The 16,137-nt window shown below is 36.9% G+C and overlaps 1 protein-coding gene and 2 pseudogenes across 3 annotated transcripts in view; 1 reads left to right on the top strand and 2 right to left on the bottom strand.

Annotated features, from left to right (window-relative positions):
• Positions 1 to 16,137, bottom strand: part of AP1G1 (adaptor related protein complex 1 subunit gamma 1) — a 134,173-nt gene that overhangs the window by 81,658 nt on the left and 36,378 nt on the right. For all 3 annotated transcript variants that reach the window (XM_037815484.1, XM_037815483.1, XM_037815485.1), the window contains exon 2: positions 3,120 to 3,323. In XM_037815484.1, the coding sequence (XP_037671412.1) occupies positions 3,120 to 3,320 (201 nt within the window). In that variant the 5' untranslated portion in view covers positions 3,321 to 3,323. The remainder of the gene's footprint in view (positions 1 to 3,119; positions 3,324 to 16,137) is intronic.
• LOC119518568 lies at positions 6,055 to 7,989 on the top strand (annotated as a pseudogene).
• On the bottom strand, positions 9,867 to 12,039 carry LOC119518382 (annotated as a pseudogene).

Genomic DNA, 16,137 nt, shown 5'->3' with positions numbered 1-16,137 from the left:
TACCATATTAGACACTACAGTAAAAAGTAAAAACAGTTGGAATTAGTTTTAATAATATATTTTACCTAAAATATTATCATTTTAACATATAATCAATATAAAAATTATTAATTAGATATTTTACATTTCTTTTGTACAAAGTCTCCTAAATACAGTATGTGTTTTACCTTATAGCACATCTCAATTCGAATACTACTTTTCATCAGAAATACTTGAATTGTATTCAGATTTCATAAAATTTGCAATTGATTAAATATTTTCACATGCCCACGTTGTTTCAAACATATTTATAAGTTTTCCAATACCTGGGCCAAGTACCAAAAAAAAAATCATTTTCTTTCACTTCAGGTACACTAACCACATTTGAAGATATCAACAGCTACACATGGCTAGTGGATAAAGTAATGAAAAGCGTAAGTCAACACATAAAGTGGAATTAAAAAGTGACTATCATTATACTAATTAAATAAAAATGGCACTGCGATTCATTCATGCAAGAGAGAATCTTGACATGAACCTTTTTATGGGATACCAAATTACTGATATGGATAGACCCTTCAACAGAAAACAGGGCTTAAAATTATGATTCCTATTCCCACTTGGAAAAATCTTTTTTTTTTGGGGGGGGGTTCCTTGAGTATTAACACTTTCTATCTAAGAATTACATTATTATCAAATAATTATGTTCCATAACAAGAAGAAATACTATCTAGACAAACCTGGGAAGCAGATTTTATTTAAATATGTTAGGGAAATGAATCTTCAAAAAATATATATAGCTCTTTCATGAAAAGAAATATTCCAAAAGTTATAAACCCATCCTATGATTTAAAATTCAAGAGTGTGTCTTTAAAGAACTCCCCTGGTGACAATGGGATTGGGAAAGCCATAAGGACCACACTCCACTTTGTCTAGTTTATGGATGGATGAGTAGAAAAATAGGGGAAGGAAACAAACAGACAAGGGTACCCAGTGTTCTTTTTTACTTCAATTGCTCTTTTTCACTCTAATTATTATTCTTGTTATTTTTGTGTGTGTGCTAATGAAGGTGTCAGGGATTGATTTAGGTGATGAATGTACAACTATGTAATGGTACTGTGAACAATCGAAAGGACGATTTGTTTTGTATGACTGCGTGGTATATGAATATATCTCAATAAAATGAAGATTAAAAAAAAAAGAACTCCCCTGGGAATACGTAAATCTATTGTTTAATAGTGGTTACCTCTGAGTGAGAGGAATTAAAGTCCTCCCTTGACCATCTTCTTTTTTTTTTTTTTACACTTCATTATTTTTTTTTTTACATTTTTACATTTTTACTGAGATATATTCACATACCATGCAATCATACAAAGCGTACATTCAATTGTTCACAATACCATTACATAGTTGTGTGTTCATCACCAAAATTAATTTTCGAACATTTTCATTACCACACACACAAAAATAAGAATAAAAGTTAAAGTGAAAAAGAACAATTAAAGTAAAAAAGAACACTGGGTGTTTTTTTGTTGTTTTTTTTTTGCCCCCATTTTTCTACTCATCCATCCATACACTGGACAAAGGGGAGTGTGGTCCATATGGCTTTCCCAATCACATTGCCTTGACTTGTCTACTTAAAATCAAATGGCAATTAAGCATGGCTGAACCTTGAAAACATTATTCTAAGTGAAAAAGCCAGGCACAGATTTCAAATGGAGTCAAGAGTCACTCTGGTGGGCATTCTTAGGCACTATATAGATATCTCTTTTTAGGTTTTAATGTATTGGAACAGCTAAAAGTAAAAACCTGAAACTATCAAACTCCAACCCAGTAGCCTTGACTCTTGAAGATGATTGCATAACTACGTAGCTTACAAGGAGTGAGAGTGTGATTGTGAAATCCTTGTGGCTCTCACCCCCTTTATCCAGTGTATGGATGGATGAGCACAAAAATGGGGACAAAAACTAAATGAAAACCAGGGGGTGATGATTTGGGTGTTCTTTTTTGCTTTTATTTTTATTTATTTTGGATAAAGGAAAATGTTCAAAAATTGATGTTGGTGATGAATGCACAACTATATGATGGTACTATGAACAACTGATTTGTACACTGTGGATGATTGCATGGTATATGGATATATCTCAATAAAACTGAATTAAAAGAAAAAAATTCAATCCCAGTACTTTCTTTAAAAACAAGGGACTATGTAGGGAGGGTGCAAGGGGAGTTTCTCTTTCCACTGAAGTTACATAACAAATAGGAGATAAGCAGGTGGCCATTATACCCTAGAGGAAAACCTTCCTGATAAATATGTCAAAATATTAGTGATGGTTATCTTTCAATAATAGAAATATGGGTGGTATTTTTCCCTTTCTAGCTACAGTTGCATATCATTTCTTTTAATTTTGCAGCATTTTTTCTTTAAAAGATTATTTAGTATATAATACAATTCTTAAATTTCAGTGAAATACAATTTAAGAGCATTGGTAAGAAATAGAAAACAACCCACTACCCTCTTTTCTATGACTCGAATCCCCCTTACCACAATACAAACAAGGAAAGAAAAAAACACTTATCACCAAAGTACATCATGCTCAAAGCCCAGACTGGCTATAGCAAATAGTATGCACTACTGTGTGAGAGAGAATCAGCAGGAGACCACATGAAAGTTAATGTAGCAACCAAGGCAGAGGTAATTAATACAAAATCCTTGGATGTCACTACTTGGCAACCATCTAAATTAACTTAAAAATATTTGTCATGAGTTTTTTATAGTATATTATACACAAAGAAAATAAATAAGGAAATATTTCTTGAATACCCACATAGTGTAGACCCTCTGATGTGTCAATCACAATTTAATCCTAGTCAATCTTTAAATAAGCTAACTACCACCACCAAAACATTCTTCTGATCCATACGATGAGAAATTCCCAATGGAAAACAAAATTGATGGCAAAATCATGCCCTCCCAAGTGTGCAACTTGCCCTCTCAAACCTACCCTCAGTTCTAGAATAATCACCAGACCACAGAGCTATCAAAAGAATGTTTTGCTAGGAACATGATGACATCCCCTAAGTTACAATGTCATTTAAACATGAAAACCCTTGCTAGATGTAGTCTCAGACCAGCCTACCTGTCCAAAGTGAGCAGGATAGCCCAGCATGTGCATATATAGTAATTTTGCCACATTCCGACATCGGTATGTATTGTCTTCTTCTCTAAAAGATGACCGTATTGCAGCACATTCTTTCTGGATCATTTCTCGTTCTTCGGCTTGGGTTCGGGCTGTCCGGATAGTCCGGATCAGCTCCCTCAATCTGATGGGGGCTGGCATCCTCTGGATATGAAAAGACATTAAACAGAAATGTTCATATTTTTTACTGCCAAAAACCGTTCATATGACTTCCCACATAAATTTTTGATTTTTAAGAATTCAAGACTTGGTAAGTTCTAATGACAAAGTTTCAGCAAATCTATTCCACAAAACCCCTCAACTGGGAAGGTGAGGACACAAGTGGGATGTGTGATAGGCTTGGAGAAAAAGTGGCTGTTCTACCTTAGGAACAGACTTATAGGCTATGGATGTATCATCTGAAATTACTGAGCTTTCAGGGTGGTGCCTAGGCCTGGGCTGGGTTACCAGGAGTGGTGGCTCAGACAGAAATGCAGCTCATATTAAACAAGTGTAATGTGAGCTCTCTTCCTAAGAAGAGTGTGCCAATTGCCAGCTGTCCTTCTGAAAGAGCTACTGAGGCTCACAAAACTGAAACCTGTGGAATGAAGAGAATGGGGGGAAAAGGGAGAGCACAAACATGCCCATTTCAAAATCTGGCATACTAAATATTCTGTGCTATCCAGATCAGTGTGGCAATTTTCACAGCACACAATCATGAGTTAGGGAACCTACACTTTCCCTCAGCTCTGTCACTAACTTACTATACTTCTCTCTGAGTCTACTTCCTTGTCTGCAAATTGGACCAGAAGCTAATGCCCTTCCACTCTGAAAAGCCATGATTTGGACAAGAGGTGTCCTTCCGAGTCCCTTCCCTTTTCCTCCTTCTCTGGTAACAGATCTTGGGGTTAGGCAGTTGTTTGGATTTTCTTCCTGCAGTTGCTGTGTGTGTGTGTGTGTGTGTGTGATCTTGGGGTTAGGCAGTTGTTTGGATTTTCTTCCTGCAGTTGCTGTGTGTGTGTGTGTGTGTGTGTGTGTGTGTGTGATCTTGGGGTTAGGCAGTTGTTTGGATTTTCTTCCTGCAGTTGCTGTGTGTGTGTGTGTGTGTGTGTGTGTGTGTGTGTGTGTGATCTTGGGGTTAGGCAGTTGTTTGGATTTTCTTCCTGCAGTTGCTGTGTGTGTGTGTGTGTGTGTGTGTGTGTGTGTGTGTGTAGAAAAGCAGACTCTGTCCAGGTGGAAATGGTGAAGAAGGGGAAGGAGAGCTACATTTCCAGGGTCAGTGACTTCACAGTTTTCTTAAAGTGACTCAGACATACCACAGTAACAACTCTCACTGCAGTTTTATTTTCACTTGAGAAATAAAGATTTCCTCCAATCCACATGAAGTCTCTACCACCCACTCACCTACCAAGATTAAGGCTTTCCCTCTAAGAAGACAAGGATGCCTACTGTTACCAATGTTATTCAACATTACACTGGAAGTTCTAGCCAGAGCAAGCAGGCAAGAAAAAGAAATAAAAGACATCCAAATTGGAAAAGAAGAAGTAAAACTTTCCCTATTTGCAGATGACATGATTCTACATACAGAAAAACCTGAAAAATCCACAACAAAGCTACTATACCTAATAAACAAATTCTGCAAAGTGGCATTGTACAAAATCAACACAACAATAATCAGTAGGGTTTCTATACACTAATAATGAACAATTTGAAGAAATCAAGAAAAAAATTCCATTTACAACAGCAACTAAAAAAATCAACTATCTAGGAATAAATCTAACCAAGGATATAAAGGACTTGTATACAGAAAACTACAAAACATTGCTAAAAGAAATCAAAGAAGACCTAAATAAATGGAAGAACATTCCACGTTCATGGGTTGGATGATTAAATATTGTTAAGATGTCAATTCTACCCAAAGCAACTTATAGACTCAATGCAATCCCAAAATTCCAATAGCCTTCTTTGTAGAAATGGAAAAGCCAATCATCAAATTTATATGGAAGGTAAGGGGTCCTGGTTAGCCAAAACCCTCTTGAAAAAGAAGATGAAGATGGAGGACTCAGACTTCCCAATTTTAAAATTTATCACAAAGTCACAGTAATCAAAACCACATGGTACTGAAACAAGGACAGACATACAGACAAATGGAATTGAATTGAGAGTTCAGAAATAAACCCTCACATCTATGGCCAACTGATTTTTGACAAGGGTGCCAAATCCAATCAATGAGGAAAGAATAGTCTCTTCAATAAATGGTACTAGAAAAACTGGATATACATATGCAAAATAATGAAGGTAGACCCCTACCTCATACCAATACAAAAATTAACTCCAAATGGATCAAAGACCTAAACATAAGAACTAAATCTATAAAACTCCTAGAAGAAAACATAGGAAAGTATCTTCATGACCTTATGTTAGGCAGTGGTTTCTTATAGGTATTACACCCAAAGCACAGGCAACAAGAGAAAAAAACAGATAAATGGGACTTCATCAAAATTTAAAACTCGTGCATCAAAAGACTTTACCATGAAAGTAAAAATACAACCTACAAAATGGGAGAAAATATTTGGAAACAACATTTCTGATAGGGTTTAACATCCAGAATACATAAAGAAACCCTACAACTCTACAACAAAAAGACTAACAACCCAATTACAAAATGAGCAAAAGACTTCAAAAGACCTTTCTCCAAAGAAGAGATACAAATAGCCAAAAAACACATGAAAAGATGCACATCTTTAGTCATGAGGGAAATGCAAATCAAAATCACAATGAGATAACTTTTCACACCCACTAGAATGGCTACTATTTTTTTAAAAAATGGAAATTACAAGTGCTGAAGAGGATGTCGCGAAATAGGAACACTCATTCATTTTGGTGGAAACGTAAGATGGTACAGCCACTGTGGAAGACAGTTTGGTGGATCCTCAGAGAGGTAAGTATAAAATTACCATATGATCTAGCACTCCCACTTCCAGGAATATAACCAAAAGAATTGAAAGCAGGGACTTGAACAGATATGTGCACACTCAATGTTTGTAGCAGCATTATTCACAACTGCCAAAATGTGGAAGCAACACAAGTGTCCATCAACTGATAAAAGGATAAACAAAATGTGGTATATATATACAAAAGAATAAATATTGTTCAGCCATAAAAAGGAATAAAGTTCTGATAACTCCAACAACATGGATGAACCTTGAAATCATTATGTTGAGTGCAATATGCCTGACACTGATTTGAAATAATTAGAATAAGCAAATTCATAGAGTCAGAAACTAGAATAAAGGTTACCAGGAGCCAGGGTAGGGGTAGAGAACAAGAAATTAATGCTTAATTGGTACGAATTTCTACCTGGGTGATGGAAAAGTTTTGGTAATGGATGGTGATGACGGTAGTATAACATTGTGAATGTAATTAACATACTGAATTATTTATTTTGAATGTGGTTAAAAGGGGAAATTTCAGGTTGTATGTTACAAGAATAAAATTAAAAAAAAAAAACAGCCATAGGCCTGTACAACACAGTGAACCCTACTGTAAACCACGGATTATAGTTAATAGTGCAATTATAATAATATCCTTTCATCAACTGTAACAAAAGTAACACACTAATGCAAACTGTTAATAGAGGGGATATATAGGAGCTCTGTATTTTCTGCATGATTCTTCTGTAAACTTACAACTTCTCTAATAAATATATATATATAAAAAATATTCCTCAGACACAGGAAATTCCACTAAAGAAAAGAACATACTTAAAGAAAATTTAGGTGGGTGCAGGGAAAGGGGAGGGAGACGACTAGGAAGGGGATTAGGCCACCATCAATGATAAGCTCACCGAGGAGCTGAACCAGTGGTTCCAGCAGTTGAAAGAAAGTAAACAGCTTAGCGAGAAACAAGTGTGAACCCTGGGCAAAAAGGCAGAAGTTTCAACAACAGAATCAAATGTGCAAGAGGTTCGCTGTCCTATTAACTGCCTGTGGAGATGTGCATGGTAAATTCCATGGAGCCATTCAGAACTGGTGGAAAATCACCAGACCCAAACTATCTATTTATGGGCAAGTATGTTGAGAGAGGTGGAAACTGACTCTTCCTGTGTTATTAAAGATGCAATATCCAGAATTCATTACAATATTGAGAAGAAACCATAAAAGCTAACAAATTATCCAAGCATATGGCTTTTAGGTTGAATGTCTATAAAAATATGGAAATGCCAAGGTTTGGAAATAATATTTCACAGATATATATGATTATCTTCCACCTACAACTTTAGCAGATGGACAGATATTCTGCCTCCCTGGTGGCCTCCATCTATCTGTATATACATTGGATCATATAAGAACCCTGGATCATTTACAAGATGCTCCACATGAGGGTACCACTGTATGATTTGTTATGGTCAGATCCAGATGATCATGGTGGGTGGTATCTCCACATGGTGCTGGCTACACATCTGGACAAAACATTTCTAAAAATATTTAACCATGCCAATGGTCTCACACTGGTTTCTCATGCTCACCAACTTGTAATGGAGGGATACAATAGGTGTCATGATCAGAATGTGTTTACTACTGTCAGTGCACCCAATTATTGTTATCAATGCGGAAACCAAGCTGTTATCATGGAATTAGATGACACTTTAAAATATTACTTCCTTCATTATGACCTAGTGCTTCATTGTGGAGAGCCTCATGATACCCAGTGCACTCCAGACTACTTCCTGTTAAATTTCTCCTCAGAAAACCTGCCTCTGAATGTAGAAGTATACCTGGCTTTTAAATATATGTATATATATTTAAAAACAAACAAAAAGCAACAGTAATCTATGTGTTTCTGTAACAAACAGAGATCTAGCTGGGCATTAAACCACATCAAGGACCAATGTGTGCCAACCTAATGCAGAGCATTTAGCACAATTTGAGATTGAAATTCAGTATTACACTATGTTTTAGATAAGTCAGTCCTAACAGTTTGCCTGTTGTATGTGTAGTACCATTTTTCTCTGGACTGTTCAAACAAAAAAAGCAACTAACTCCTTTCTCTCCTTTTATACCTATTTGAAAATCTGGGTTATAGTGTTTAACTGATATGGATTCAATGTTGGAGTTTTATTTTTCAGGAAAATTCACACAAGCTAACTTCTATTTAATCTATCACCACCCTTTATTTATTGAAATGTATAATTAACTGAAGAAAAGATTTTTCTTGGGACTATGTCACCAGGACATTTAAAGATTTCCCTTCATTTAAACTAAATTGCTATTTTGCATTGATCTGTATATTTCTATATATTTGTTAAGACAGCGTTTGCATTCTGTTTGGTGTACTAAGCAAAAACATCTTCAATTAAAAGGGAAAACGAAAAAATAAGTCTAGAGTCAAAACAATAAAAGAAAAATCCTAATAATCAATTAGCAAGGTCAATCAAGCAACCTAGCTGAAGCCTTCTGACTTCTCTAAGCCTTTGGTCCATCAACTGAAAATCAAGGGCATAGAATTAGCTCTAAAAATCTATGAAAACAAATATTTGATGATCATATTATATATATATATCACTACAAGGAAAAGATAAGTTAAACCAAACTTCAATAAGGAAGTAACCAAAACGCAGCCATTAAATTTGAAAATCTTGATTTCAGAAAACAGCAGAATCAAGGTCTTTAATCAAAAAAGTGAAAAAAATAGTTAACAGTTCAGGGTTCATTAGACTACAGTTATAAAATACTATCTAGTTTAAGAATATAGAGAAAAATATCATAAATGACATCAGTATGACTATCATAAAAAATGGAATTAGAAGTCAGCTGGATGCACATCTTTTTTCCTCCTTGTTCAATTCAATTAGTTACACTATCCCATTGATGATATAAATATTGGGGAAACATACTATATCAAAAAGTGCCAATCACTCATTTAACAAATGGTTGCTAAGCATTCTCTATGCCAGGCAATGCAGTAGGTACTGGGATTGCCAAGGACATCTTATCTTAAAGAATTCAAAAGTGTAGTGAGGGAAACAGATTTTACAATTCCAGCCAAATAATAAAAACGGAGAATTTGCTGACCAATGACAGAACAGAAAATTACATTATAATTTTAAAATATAAAATTCTGATAAGCCAAATTTTGTCACGACAAAAGTAATTCAATATATTTAGGCATTTTTTCTTTTATGAAATTCTTTCTGGATCAGTCCAACAACTCAAAAATCCCATATAGAAAGAGATCTGTAGCACAGTCAAGTCCACAACCTCTCATGCAAAACCTTTAGGGCAGACATGATTCAGAATTCAGAATTTTTGGATTTTAGAAAGGTAATATAGTATATGACATATACTATATGTCATAACTCATCCACCATGTGAGCATAAAAATTTAAAACATGTAAGAGTACATATTCATTAGGGATACAAAAGTGCAGTAATAAAACATGCATGGGAAAGAGGTATCAAATCTAACACAGTAGTACATTAGGGAGGGAGCAGAAAATCATCAGGGACAAATTGATATACAGGAGGCTTCAGCAATATTGAGAATGCTCTATTTCTTAAGACTAGGCAGTACGTAAATGGATAATGGATGATTATTATTTTCCATACTTTTTACATCTGAAATATTTAATATTAAAAGTTAAATTCAAATATATATAATCTATGTAGTGAATGTTGTGAGCCACACAATCTGTAAAACCTAACCTACTTTTTTTTTCAACTTCCAGTATCTTTTATTTTTCCTAGATACAATAAACTCATTTACTCAATATTGATATAGACATAACTACACAAAATTAAAATTCTATATGCAACACATGGCCTCTGTAACAGAACTTGGCCTTCTAAGGTAGCTTATGAACATTACAAATTACCCTTTGCTTTTCCATTCTAAGGTTGCCACCAATAAACCACCCCGTTTTTTACTAAGTACTTAAATCAACTTAAATGATGATCCCTCCAATTAGCGGATGAAAAAATGCCTCAATTTGTCCTAAAAAAACTGTTTAACTGAACTATCATATCAAATTTCAGCAGATGAAACACCGGAAATAGGTTATGAGCACTTGTCTTTTGCCTGAGCAATTCAAGGCTGACTTTTCAAAAGAAGACACAGGTTTCTCATTAAACTTTGTTTTAATGGGTCTCAAAATTCTGTGACAGATTTTTGGTCGTTTCCATTTAAAAAGTACTGATTTTGAAAACTATTAACTTAAAACTGCCACACAAAAACAAATGGTCCAATAAACATTCCTTTCCTTCTGAAAGTTTTACGATGCATTGTCATCATTAACCAGTCTTTTACTATTAAACTTAAATGGCCAATTGAGACAAACAGTTCTGAGACCGTTCTTCCACCACTGATTAAGACTGGGGTGGCAGGTGTTATAGGTAATATTCATTTAGCCTTCTGAGCTTTCTGGGCAGACTTGGTGATCTTGCCAGCTCCAGCAGCCTTCTTGTCCACTGTCTTGATGACACCCACAGCAACTGTCTGTCTCATATCCCAAAAAGCAAAACAACCCAGAGGAGGATAATCAGAGAAGCTCTCAACACACATGGGCTTGCCAGGAACCATATCAACGATGGCAGCATCACCAGATTTCAGAAATTTGGGGCCATCTTTCCAACTTCTTACCAGAACGACGATCAATCTTCTCCTTCAGCTCAGCAAACTTGCAAGCAATGTGAGCTGTGTGACAATCCAGTACAGGTGCATAGCCAGCACTGATTTGGCCTGGATGGTTCAGGATAATCTGAGCAGTGAAACCAGCTGCTTCCATCGGTGGATCATTTTTGCTGTCACCAGCCACACTGCCACGATGAACATCTTTTACAGACACATTCTTGACATTGAAGCCCACATTGTCCCCAGGAAGAGCTTCACTCAAAGCTTCATGGTGCATCTCAACAGACTTTACTTCAGTTGTAACATTGACTGGAGCAAAGGTGACCACCATGCCTGGTTTGAGAACACCAGTCTCCATCCCGCCCACAGGGACAGTACCAATACCACCAATTTTGTAGACATCCTGAAGAGGGAGACGCAAGGGTTTGTCAGTTGGACAAGTGGGTGGCAGGATGCAATCCAGAGCTTCAAGCAGCGTTTCCACTGGCATTGCCATCCTTACGGGTGACTTTCCATCCCTTGAACCAAGGCATGTTAGCACTTGGCTCCAGCATGTTGTCACCATTCCAACCAGAAATTGGCACAAATGCTACTGTGTCGGGGTTGTAGCCAATTTTCTTAATGTAGGTGCTGACTTCCTTAATGATTTCCTCGTATCTCTTCTGGCTGTAGGGTGGCTCAGTGGAATCCATTTTGTTAACACCAACAATTAGTTGTTTCAAACCCAGTGTGTAAGCCAGAAGGGCATGCTCACGGGTCTGCCCATTCTTGGAGATACCAGCTTCAAATTCACCAACACCAGCAGCAACAATCAGGACAGCACAGTCAGCCTGAGATGTGCCTGTAATCATGTTTTCAATAAAGTCTCTGTGCCCTGGGGCATGAATGATGGTCACACAGTACTTGCTGGTCTCAAATTTCCACAGGGAGATATCAATGATGATACCACGCTCACGTTCAGCTTTCAGTTTATCCAAGACCCAGGCATACTTGAAGGACCCCTTTCCCATTTCAGCAGCCTCCTTCTCAAATTTTTCGATGGTTCTTTTCTCGATTCCACCACATTTGTAGATCAGGTGGCCAGTAGTGGTGGATTTGCCCGAATCTACGTGTCCAATAACGACAATGTTGATATGAGTCTTTTCCTGTCCCATTTTGGCTTAAGAATCAGCTATGCTTTTCATGACACCTGTGTTCTGGCAGCACACCCGTTGCGAAAAAGCAACCTACTTGATTTTATTACAATGTTGAGGATCTCTTCATTTTTTGAAAGTTTTTATACAGAAACCATGAGATTCCTTAAAATACAAAAGCTTAAATGCCTATCATTAATAATAACAAATGCTATCCTTTAAAAAATTTATAAAACATGAATATAACATATAGAATGACTCAGCTATAAAGAACATAGCTGAGAATCCAAAAAAAACATTTTTATGATCGAGAGCAGCCAATATAGAGATCATCACTTACACATACTAAAATATCTACTTTACTCCAAAGAGAGGTTCTCATCAGCTTGTTCCAGAATGAAAGCTACAAATTAGAAAAACAGAGGAGAAAGAGAGGGGAAAGGAGTGGTCAAGGAGATGGAAGCTGTTTTAGGAAAGGACACTGATGGTAGTTTAAAATGTCACCTTGTGAAATCACTGTCCTCCCCACCATGTGGGATCAGACACCCAGGGGAGTGAATCTCCCTGGCAACATGGAATGACTCCTGGGGAGGAATCCAGACCAAGCATCGTGGGATGGAGAACATCTTCTTGACCAAAAGGGGGAAGTGAAAGGAAATGAAATAAGCTTCAGTGGCAGAGAGATTCCAAAAGGAGCCGAGAGGTCACTCTGGTGGGCACTCTTACGTACAATATAAACAACTCTTTTTAGATTCTAATGAATTGGGGTAGCTGGCAGTAGATACTTGAAACTATCAAACTAAAACACAGAACCCATGAATTTTGAAGACAATTGTATAAAAATGTAGCTTATGAGAGGTGACAATGGGATTGGGAAGGCCATATGGACCACACTCCCTTTTGTCTAGTTTATGGATGGATGAGTAGAAAAATGGGGAAAGGAAAAAAACAAACAAACAAACAAAGGCACACAGTGTTCTTTTTTACTTTAATTGCTCTTTTTCACTTAAATTATTATTCTTGTTATTTTTGTGTGTGGTAATGAAGGTGTCAGGGATTGATTTTGGTGATGAATGAACAACTATGTAATGGTACTGTGAACAATCGAATGTACGATTTGTTTTGTATGACTGCATGGTATGTGAATGTATCTCAATAAAATGAATTTTAAAAGAAAGTCAATGGGAAAAAAAAGTCATCTAACAGCAAAGGGAAAAACAAAAACAGCAAAAAAAAAAAAAAACAAAACCTATATATAGCAGAAACAAGCATTAAAAAGCATGGTGGTATGAAGCCACTCAGTATGCTAGCAAAAAACATTCAACTCCTCCTAAAGTCCAAAAACAGCAATAAATTACAAATAACAAATTTTTCTAACAGCACCCTGATTCATCAAATGATTAAAATAAGACCAGCACTTAGTATATAATGTATATATGATATACAAAATCATATCTATGGAATAACCAGCTCATAAAAGTCTGCCACCATGACTGTTTCATCAATTTCTCCCTTTTTAAGTTAAGTTTACATTCAGTATTTCAATGGCTTTATTCAATGAGTATGTGTATGTTTTATATTCACTATGGCTTGTACACTATCAAAATAAAATGTTCCTCTTTGTTCTGTTCAAACAAATAATAAAAAGTAAAAATATGCGAACAAGCATGGAAATTGAAAGTTTGATTTGTTGAGCTGGAGGGTCTGTGGATAAATGTATTTCATAATGTTTATATGTGATTAATAAGGAAAATACAGAGGGGGAAAAAAGGAAATGTGAAATTCATTTTAGAAAGATTTCTATCCAAAATGGTTAAACAAAATCAGGTTTTGAAACTTGAACTAAATGAGATTACTGTATATACTCAAAGAGTAATTAAAATTATAAATGCTTATAGGGAAAAAAAGTTTTAAACAGCAGTTTAAAAAAAAACAAAACAAACAAACAAAACAATGATTTCACATGTTCCAGTTCTCCTAAAAATTTATCCCCAAAATGAGGGATTTTCCAAAATTTTCACAAATCCTTTTGGGGGATAAAGATTTTCCTCATAAAGTAATCCATTCTCAAGCCACGATTATCTTTTTTCTTTGAAATGTCTGTTTCTCCCACTCAAATATATTCTTCCTAAGGCTAGATCCTTGACTTGTTCACCACTATATTCCCCTTGCCTAAAAGAGTAGGAACTAAATTTACTGAATCCTAAATGCTAGAAGACTCTTACCTAAAGAAAATGTGTTTGTCATTTCCAAAGCACACTGAATAAAGGTGCACCAGCTGCTCACCAACAACTATGGAAAAAGGCAGGCAGGACTCAAGCCAGTACAACCCAGTCCACTATTCTACCCTTCTCATTTCTGAACTCACTACCCAGCTGTGAGCTCTTACCAATCGGCAGCTTAATACATACCCAGTGTCAACAAAGAACACATAACCAAAATGCTAGAGCTCCTGCTGCTACGTGGTCCTCCTTTCCCTGAACCTAAAGGTATTTGAGCTCTAAATTTATTTTTAAAAATCCTAAAAGTAATTTTTCAGTAATAAAATCACCTCCCTTTCTAACCAACACAAAGCTTGTATTTGAAGAACTCTTTCTTGCTAAGCAATGAGAAAAGATTCAAGAAAGGAAATCAGAATTCAATTAACTTTGCCACTGATTACTGTGTAACATCCAGTCATAGATTTGTAACTATGGCTGAGAATGTTCAAGTGACCTATGTAACACTATGCAAAACTCTCCCAAAGAAGTTACTGTGGGTTCCCTCTTGTCTGCTCCATATGGCCTATGTTTTTATATTAGGCTCCTCACAGAACCCCTATTTCATATTTTATTTCTAATGTATAACAGAATTTTACAACTTACAAAATACTATAACCAGAGGCACAAGATGGCCACATAGAGAGGAGTGGAAGCTAAGTAGTCCCCCTGGAACAACTACAAAAAACCAGAAACAACTAGTAAATAATCCAGAATAACTGCGGGGGGAGAAACGAGACCATCCATTCATCATACACCAACCTGAACTGGGAGGAATGCCCTAGAACACAGAATAAAATCTGTAAGTAAAACCTGCGGAACTAGGTCGGGAGACCCCCTCCCCCATAGCCCGAGCTGCGGAGCCTCGTGGTGCCACAGAGAAGCTCTCTCCCAGCAAGCGAATACAGCTCAGCTGAGCTCCAACTGGGGTTTTAAGTAGCGAGTGTGAACTGCTCACTACAGGTATGCAGCCCAAAAAAACAGACAGAGGCTTTGGGTGACGACTGACTTGGGAGAGCCAGAGGGTTGCCTTGGACTGGGTCTAAAGGGGACTATCTGTTTCTTTTTTGGCTCAGTAGAGAAAGCCCCAGTCATTTTCAGTTTCCAGGGCTGTGACTCTGGGAAGGGTGGAGACACCACAAGCAGAGAGTGAGACCATTGAAATGCTAATGACCTCCACCTGGGGGCTCTGTCTTCTCTAGGAGGAAAGGGGTGGGGCCCTTTCCATTCAGAACCAGACCCCAGAGCCTGGGGGAACACGGCCATACCTCCTCACACCAGTCAAGAATTACAGGCTAACAGGCGTCACCTGCTGGGCAGAAAAGCACAGTGACCCGAGGTATCAAAGGGTGGAGCAATTTTCTAAGACACACCCGCAGGGAAACCAGATACTGAATATTTCTTCCCTCTGGGACCTGAGCCTGTTCTGGTCTGGGAAAACCCGATTTGGATAACCAAGGAAACCATGCCTAGACAACAGAAAATTACAACCTACACTAAGAAAAACAAAGTTATGGCCCAGTCAAAGGAACAAACGTACACTTCAACTGAGATACAGGAATTTAAACAACTAATGCTAAATCAATTCAAAAAGTTTAGAGAAGATATTGCAAAAGAGATAGAGGCTGTAAAGGAAGCACTGGACATGCATACGGCAGAAATCAAAAGTTCAAAAAACCTACTAGTAGAATCTATGGAAATGAAAGGCACAACACAAGAGATGAAAGACACAATGGAAACATACAACAACAGATCTCAAGAGGCAGAAGAAAACACTCAGGAACTGGAGAACAAAACACCTGAAAGCCTACACGCAAAGGAGCAGATGGAGAAAAGAATGAAAAAATATGAGCAACATCTCTGGGAACTCAAGGATGAAACAAAGTACGATAATGTACGTATCACTGGTGTCCCAGAAGGAGAAGAGAAGGGAAAGGGGGCAGAAGCAATAATAGAGGA

This window comes from Choloepus didactylus, chromosome 22 (assembly GCF_015220235.1).
Source record: "Choloepus didactylus isolate mChoDid1 chromosome 22, mChoDid1.pri, whole genome shotgun sequence".
In the NCBI taxonomy this organism is placed as follows: Eukaryota; Metazoa; Chordata; class Mammalia; order Pilosa; family Megalonychidae; genus Choloepus; species Choloepus didactylus.
The sequence above is the reverse complement of the archived record's forward strand: the minus strand, read 5'-3'. Positions and strand labels throughout refer to the sequence as shown.